The sequence below is a fragment of the Myodes glareolus genome, chromosome 8 (assembly GCF_982192425.1).
Source record: "Myodes glareolus chromosome 8, mMyoGla1.1, whole genome shotgun sequence".
Classification (NCBI taxonomy): domain Eukaryota; kingdom Metazoa; phylum Chordata; class Mammalia; order Rodentia; family Cricetidae; genus Myodes; species Myodes glareolus.
In genome coordinates, this window is record NC_142033.1 from 108,584,338 (window position 1) to 108,592,760 (window position 8,423).

General features: G+C 61.0%; 1 protein-coding gene across 1 annotated transcript; it reads left to right on the plus strand.

Moving 5' to 3' along the window:
- Window positions 1–743: 743 nt before the first annotated feature.
- On the plus strand, window positions 744–7,758 carry Mex3d (mex-3 RNA binding family member D). The gene is made up of 2 exons (XM_087909386.1): window positions 744–1,758; window positions 5,546–7,758. Exons 1-2 carry the CDS (start codon window positions 978–980, stop codon window positions 6,928–6,930), a joined length of 2,166 nt encoding a protein of 721 aa, XP_087765512.1. The 5' UTR covers window positions 744–977; the 3' UTR covers window positions 6,931–7,758.
- The last annotated feature ends 665 nt before the right edge of the window (window positions 7,759–8,423 follow it).

Below are 8,423 nucleotides of genomic sequence, written 5' to 3' on the forward strand. Positions count from 1 at the left end.
CTCAGGGAAGACCAGCTGGGAGAAGAGCCTGGCAGGCACGGGAAGGGGACGGCCACCCTGTGGCGCAGAGAAAGGTGTCATGACTTTAGGGGTGATATGGGGGACGGGAAGTGCTATGGGACCCGAAACGAGAGAAGTCTCTGGGTTCTGGAGGGCAGAGACAAGCTTGGGCAAGCCAGAGACGGAAGAAGGACCTTTGCGAGTTAGAGTGAGGCGCGCGAAAGAAAACACCTTGTGTCCGCGAGGTGACCACTGCCAGTGTGTCCCTAGAGTCCCCAGGCACAGGGGGAGGAATTCTCTGATTTCGAAGCTAGACACGGGAGAGGAACACCACACTTTTGCGTGCAGAGGAGAGTGGGATGGGCAGGGGGAAACCGTGACTGCGACGTGATCCCGGACAGAGGTGCCAAGGGTCCCCTGGCGCGCACTGGGAGGAGGATGGTGAAGCCAGGGGTGATGGGGATGGGAAGCCAGGGTGATGGGGAGGGCCCCTGGCGCACACCACCCTCCGCAGACGCCTCGGGACGCAAAGACGAGGCTCTAAGTAGTCCCGGCACCGACGACCCACCTGCGGCGCCACCCGCACGTGTGAGCGCGCTGGGGGGTGGGGGGGAGGTCGAACACGTGACCTCCGGCCCGGCCCGCGCCTGCGCAGCGGCGGCGCCCATTGTTGGCCGCGGTGACGTCGCGGGGCGGGGCCGGGGCGGGGCGGCGGGAGGGCGGAGGGAGGGAGGCACGAGCGTCCCGTGCCACCGCCGCCGCCGCCGCCGCAGCCGCCGCCGCCGCCGCCGCCTCGGCCGCCCAGGAGCCGCCGTCAGCCCCGCCACAGCGCCACCGCCCCGCAGCCCCGCGTCCCCGCAGCATCCCCGCGCCGCCGTCCCCGCCCCGCCGCTGGATGCCGGCGGCCGGCGGCCGAGCTCGTAGACGCGGAGGGCGGCGCGGGCGGCGGCGGCGGCGCGGGCCCGAGCGCTAAAGCCATGCCGGGCTCCAGTGGACAGCCCGACGCGGGCGGGGCGGGAACCGGGACCACCGCCGGCGACCCTGGGCATCCACACCCTGCACTCGCGGGAGCCGAGGATGCCGCGCCCCGGCCGCCACCCGAGCCCGACGACGCGGCCGCTGCGCTGCGCCTGGCGCTGGACCAGCTGTCCGCGCTCGGGCTGGGGGGCGCGCGCCCCGGAGATGAGGAGGGGACGGCGACGCGCAGCGCGGACGGGGCGGCGGAGCGCGGGGAGGACGGGCCCGCGACCCCCGACGAGCTCGAGACGGCTGTAGCGCCCCCGGTGACTGGTGAGCCCTCGATGGGCGTGGGACCCTCGATGACCGGTGCACCCTCGATGGCCCTGGCACCGTCGGTGACCAGTGCACCCTCGATGGCCGTTGGATCCTCTGTGACCTGTGCGCCCTGCATGGCTGTGGCACCCTCGGTGACCGTGGCACCTTCGATGGCACTGACACCCTCGGTGACCGTAGCACCCTCAGTGACTGTAGGACACTCGGTGACCCTGGCACCCACGATGGCCGTGGCTTCCTCGGTAGCCCCCGGCGGGCTACCTCTTCTGGACCCCGACGTAAGCCCCCGGCCATCTCCCCCAGACGTGTTCGCCAGCTTCGCGCCACACCCGGCCGCCCTGGGTCCCTCGACGCTGCTGGCAGAGCAGTTGAACGTGATCGGCAGTCGCAAGAAGAGCGTGAACATGACCGAGTGTGTGCCTGTGCCCAGCTCGGAGCATGTCGCGGAGATCGTGGGTCGTCAGGGTAAGTGGCTGCCGTCGGGTGTGGGGGGGGGTGTTGCAGGGGTACTGCTTATCCTCGTTGATAGATGTCAAGGGGGTGTGTTTGACGGGGGGAGGAAGGAACGAGCTCCCATTCATTCTAATCCTGAGTGGATGTGACCAGGAGACCCCGGGACACGCCTCGCGTGGCTTCTGGGTGGGCCTCGGTGGATTCCTTGGCGCCTTTGTTCAAAGCCGCCGGCTGCTGCAGAAGTTGGGCACAGCCCAAGCTGTGGACACTGCCGCCGCCATTGTCTGGGTTCCTGGGGGTAATCATAGTCGACATAGCTAGGGACGCTCTAAAACACAGGCCCCTCAGAAGTGGCAGCCAGGGCTGGGCGGTGGGTGCTCCACCCCCCACCAGCACCATAGACGTGGGGCGGGGCCAGTTCAGATTTGGTAGCCCAGGGAAGGTGCCCGGAGGGTGAGGAAGGATGTGTAGCTTAGAAGGTACATCCCTCATCTCCTTAGGGGTTCAGACTAGGGTGCCCTAGCCTGAGAAAAGAACTCTAGCCCTAGGCCCTACCCTGAGCTTGAGAAACTGGTGTTTATAGGACTCCTGGCTGCAGCTCTCCAGTGGGGTGTAGCCCCTCGGAGCCCGTCTTGACATCCCGACCCCCAGCAGGCCTAGGGTGTAGGGGGTCCCTGCTGCAGCACTGGGGAGCTGGGGAGTGTCTCTGTTGTCCTCCCATTGTTCTCTTTGTTCCAAAGCCAGGCTGAGATTCGCATGGTGACATCAGGCCAGCCTTTGCTCATTGGCCCTTGAGCTACTGGGGCGGGCAGGAGGGTGGTGGGCAGTGCCTGGCCCTTCACACACCCACAGTACTCTGCGCCGGGCACCCCCCACAGAGAGGGGGGTCCACCTGGTTGTAAGAACTTTAGGGTGGGGCTCAGACATCCCTGGACCCTCTGTAGCCCATGGAGGATGTGTGTGGTTTGAATTGCAAGGTCAGCTGTGCCCCTCCAGCAGGTGGGGACACCTCATGACCATGTTCCCTAGTTACAGGTGGGTGGGGCAGAGCCAGTGTCTCCTGCCCTTTTGGTCATCGTCTACCTGTTCCGTGCCCGCTGAGAATGGACCTGGGCCTGGGAGCTCATGGCTAGGAGTGGGGAAGGCAAGGGTGGGGACAAGTCAGCGAGGAAGCCAGCTGTCCCATTGTGTAGGCAGCCTCTGCCACCCTGGACTGTCTTCCCACATAATCTTCCTCCTGGTGCGTCTCCCTCACCGTGCCTTGTGTAGACACCAAGGCCTGTAGTCTTTTGTCCCAGACCTGGCTACCGCCTCTTCCTGGAGGTGGGTCCTCTGCACAGCTGAGCTGGGACTCAATTCCAGGAGCTCTGGGCTCAGTCCCTACCTGCAATTGGGACCCAGATTTTGGGATGTCAGTAGTGGCCAACAGCAAGGCTGGCCCTGAGTTCACTGAGTGCTGGGGTGCCCCTCCCCCCGGCACGAAGCAAATGTTCTTAAATACAGTGTGGTACACAAGTGTATGTATTCTGAGTGAATGGCCCAGACCCCGGGGAGGCACCCTGCATGCCTGAATGTGGAGACAGATGCCAGCCCCACTCCTGCCCAGTGCCCCATCCTCATTGCTGTGATAAAACATTGACCAGCAGCAACCTGAGAGAAAAAGTTTTGCTTTGATCTTCTATCGAGGGAAGTCAGGCAGGGCCCGGGGCAGTGACCAGGAAGGAGATGCCCCCCAGGCCTTGCTCAGCCTGCTTTCTTATTGCACCCAGGACCACCACCTAGGGGTGGCTCCACCCACCGTGGGCTGGGTCCCCCATCAATCATTCATGAAAATGCCCCACAGATCACACCCACAGACCAATCTGATCACTGTGGTTGTCGGTTGAGATCCTACTTCCCAGGTACGCTTAGGTTGAGTTGACAGATCACCTACCGCGGTCCCCTGCTTGGTTCCCATTCTGTGGTGTCCCCGTGCCCACCCACAGTGTTCTCCGCGGGGCCAGGTCAGGTGCACGCTCTGCCCCGGGCACAAAAGATGTTCCTGTTCTTGGCTTCCACACCTGACCAGAGCAAACAGGGACCCAAGGTGTCCCCGGCACCATGCTGTCCACAGCCTCAGTCTCTTCAGATGTAGAATGGGTTGGAGGGTATTTGAGGCCATGCCCCCAGTCATTCACGGGGGGAGGGGTCCCCTGAACCAGGTCCCCAGGCCAGTGTTCCTCACTGACCTGCAGTCCCAGCTGTTTGTAGTTCAGACTGACCTCCATCTTGGGGCAGTCCTTCTTCAGCCTCAGACTGGTGTGTGCCAACATGTCCTGCTCCTTGTACCCTCTTGGTCCTTAGGGCCCTGCCTAAGGCTACCATCTGGGCCAAGACATGTGGGCACAGCCAAGGAGTAGCTGCCGATTGGAGTGTGCGTGCGTGCGTGCGTGCGTTTGGGGGTTTCCTGCCTCCCCCTCCTCTAGGTTCACATGCCTGCCACCGTCTCCCACAGCTGAATCTCAATCTCAGTTCTTTATATGGAACAGTGTATGAGCCAGGCTTTGTCCTGTAAGCCCTTGGTGTTCAAACACCTGAAGTCGGGGACAGAAGACCCTAGGTAGTGGGGTTCCACAACCACGCCCAGTCCCTTCCTGCCTTCCAGAAGCCAGATCAGGGGCAAGCCTGGGGCACTTTGGGGGTCCCATGGAAGAAGACATGTTAGCCAAATAAGGGAAAGAGGCTCTCAACCCCTGGCACTGGAGATGGCAGGAAACTCTGGCCACACTTGTTGTGACAGAGGTGTGACCGCCATAGCTGAGGCACTGCCGAGTCCCGGAGACCCTGTTCTGGTGGCCATGGTGCACACTTGCCTGGGCTTGCTGGGCCCACTGCTGCCCCCTGAGGAGCACTACCCAGTGTTCCTGCTCCACCTCCCAGGTGCACTGCCCCCAGGGGAGTCCCCAGAGCTGCAGAGTCTCGTCTACAGCCATAGACAAAGACCTGGACCTTCTGGAGAGTCCCAGAGTTATGGCTCAGGAGTCTGCCATCAGACTGGACCCTGGTGTCCCCTGGTCCACAGGCCGGGTGGCCTGGGACATTCCGATGCTGTGTTCCTCAGCTCCTCACCCACGCACACTGGCCCGATGGGGTTCTCAGGTTAGCTCAGGCTGGCCTCAGCCTCCCTGTAACTGAGCCCCACCGTGAACTCCTGTCCTCCTCCACTTTAACAATGCCAGAGATGGGACTGAGTGTCGCTAGGCAGCCTGAGCTGGCCTCGAACTCCTGGCAGTCCTCCTGCCTCAGCCTCTCAGGTGCTGGGATGCAGAAGTGTGCCACCGCATTGTGATTAGCCCAGTGAGGATGGCGGCAGGCTCCTGACATTACTTCTGAGTCCTGTTAGCCTGATTATTGCTTTTCCGCTAAGGCCGGGAGGGGACGCAGTCAGGCCACAGCTGGTGTGGATTCTGAGGAGGCTACACTAGGTTTCCTTCATTTTAAAATTGTGCTCTCCATTCATTCATTCCTGGGGAGCAGATTCAAGACAGTGGCAGTCAAAGACCAAGCGGTGGGAGTTGGTTCTCTCCTTCCACCGTATTGGTCTTGGTGATTGGGGTTCCAGCCTTCAGGCATGGTTGCCAACTCGGCTCTAACCCGCAAGCCAGCCGCCTTCCTTCCCTGCTGCCGTGCTTGCTCTTCTGGCCGATTCTCTGTGCCCAGAGATGGAAATGAGGCTCAGGGTAGGAGGTGTGTGTAACGTCTGTCAGATGGGCAGTGTATCCACTTGGGCGTCCTGGATCACGTGTCTCCCTCTTCCTAGGATGCAAGATCAAGGCCTTGCGAGCCAAGACCAACACCTACATCAAGACGCCAGTGCGCGGGGAGGAGCCGGTCTTCATTGTGACAGGGCGCAAGGAGGATGTGGAGATGGCCAAGCGTGAGATCCTGTCAGCCGCTGAGCACTTCTCGCTTATCCGAGCCACGCGCAGCAAGGCAGGCGGGCTGTCGGGGGCCACCCCAGGTCCCCCCAACCTGCCCGGCCAGACCACCATCCAGGTGCGCGTGCCCTACCGCGTGGTGGGGCTGGTGGTGGGGCCCAAGGGTGCCACCATTAAGCGGATCCAGCAAAGGACGCACACGTACATCGTGACTCCGGGTCGCGACAAGGAGCCAGTGTTTGCAGTGACCGGGATGCCCGAGAACGTGGACCGAGCTCGGGAAGAGATCGAGGCCCATATCACGCTGCGCACCGGGGCCTTCACGGACGCGGGGCCCGACAGCGACTTCCACGCCAATGGTACTGACGTGTGTCTGGACCTTCTGGGAGCTGCTGCCAGCCTCTGGGCAAAGGCACCTCACCCGGGACGGAGGCCCCCCGCCGCCACCAGCAGCCTGCGTGGGGACAGTGCCCTGGGCGCAGCCAGCACCCCCGAGCCCTTCTATGTGGGCAGCCATGGAGGGCCGCCCCTGCAGGACCCGAGTCCCAGCAGCCCCTATGGGGGCTCGGGCAATGGGGGCTTCACGTTTGGTGGGGACGGGCCTGGAGCCCCGACGGGGACAGCCACCCCTGAAGATTGTGACTTTGGTTTTGACTTCCTGGCGCTGGACCTGACTGTGCCTGCCATTTGGGCGCCCTTCGAGCGAGCTGCACCCCTGCCAGCCTTCAGCAGCTGCCCCGCGGTTAACGGGGCACCCGCGCAACCCAGCACAGGCGCGCGGCGCAGCAGCAGCGGGGCCGCCACCACACCGCGCCACTCGCCCACGCTGCCTGACCCCGGAGGACTCAGCCTGGAGCTGCCGCTGGCACGCCGAGGCGTCCCGGATCCAGTAGGTGCTGTGCCGTGGCGGCCCCCGCAGAGCGCGCTGCCGCCCTTCTCCAGCAGCACCACCTTCTCCACGGCCCCCTCTCTGCCCAGCCCAGCGCCGGTGTCCTCCACCCTGGACGCCGGAGCCTCAGAGGGCAACCACAAGCCATCCACCGCAGCGGCCAACTCCTCCGCGTCCGCAGCAGCCCCCGGTCCACCCGCTGCCGCCTTGGCTCGTGAATGTGTGGTGTGCGCAGAAGGTGAGGCCATGGCTGCCTTGGTCCCCTGCGGCCACAACCTCTTCTGCATGGATTGTGCCGTCCGCATCTGCGGGAAGAGTGAGCCCGAGTGCCCCGCCTGCCGCACGCCGGCCACACAAGCCATTCATATCTTTTCCTAATGCGCCCCTACTCGACGGGGCGGCCCCGGCTTTCCCGGGCGGGGGCGCGGGAGAGGTGGGGAGGGAAAGGGGCCCACGCGTGTCACAAACAGCTTTAACTCCAGCAGCAGTCTCTGCGGCCAGCGGCTTGCGGCCCAGCGGCAGCGCCTCCGTTCTTGACAAGTGACAGTATTGAGTGAGCCGGTGACAGTACAGCCGGAGAATCCTGTTTGCACTTTTTAATTAAGACATCCCTCCTTCTTTCCGGGGTGATCTTAAAACAAACAAAAAAAAAATAACACGATATTTACAACTCTCACTGGATTTAACAGTGTGGATTCTTGTAGAAACTTCCAGAAAAAGGCAGGTGGCTTTCCCCCCCCCCCCCCGACACACACTCCCTTTTTTTGGGGCAAATATATACCATTTTGTACATCCGCCACGGGGTGGCCAGAGGAGGGTAAGGGGAGGGTATCAAGGGGCGTCCCATCAACAAATTTGTAACTTTTGTTGTGTTTTTTTGTTTTTGTTTTTTAAATTAAGACTCAGTGTTGCGATTTTTTGTTGTTGTTTTTTAAAAAAGTTTTTAAAGTTTTTTTTATTGTTATTTTTACTTCATACTTCCTGTGTATATGTAGGGATTTATATTAGATATACGTACTTTATGGAATAAATTTTAAGAACTAAAATATATTTTATTTTAAATAAAGCAACGAACCTTTAATCTTTGACAGCTAAATCACTGATTATATATTTGCTGAACTGATTTAAGGGTTTAAAAAAATTGTATCAAGAGTTTTATTTTTGGACTTGACAGCCTTCTTAATAAAGTTGTTTTCCTATATGTAAGCGCTGGCGTTCACGTGGTGTGGGAGACGGAGACCCTGAGGATAGGGGTGTCGATCTGTGCCTGGCTCCATTGCCCCCCAGCTGTGAAATCCAGACGCTCCTTCCTGACCTTCTGGAATGAAGAAATGGAGTTGGCCAGGTGGTGGTGCACACCTTTAATCCCAGCTCTGCAGAGGCAGAGCAGGCAGATCTCGGAGTTCAAGGCCAGCCTGGCCCACAGAGAGGGCTCCAGGACTGCCAGGGCCACACAGAGAAACCTTGTCTCAGAAAACCAACACAACAAAACCCTGGGTTTTGAGCTGCAAGTAGCACTGGTTGTATACCTGGGTCTTTTGGTTCCCCGCCATAACACCGTGTCCCTTTATGAAGGCAAGCTGCCCCTGGGGGGTACCTGCCCACTGTCCACCCCTGGAACTGCCCTGCCCGCCGGGACAGCCCAGCAGGATGCCGGGAGTGACCAGAGTGTTGGATGGTGCTGGTCAGTGGACCCCACCCATTTATCTACGAAGAACCTGGGATGCGTGATGTGCGGGGTGGGTGTCATGCCATTCTGACACCAGGCAAGGGCCATGGGAAGTGGGTGGGGGAGACACAGCACACTTCTGTTTACCCAAGCTGCGGAGCGGAGCGTGTGACAAGTGAGGACAGCTCAGAGTGCAGCTGGC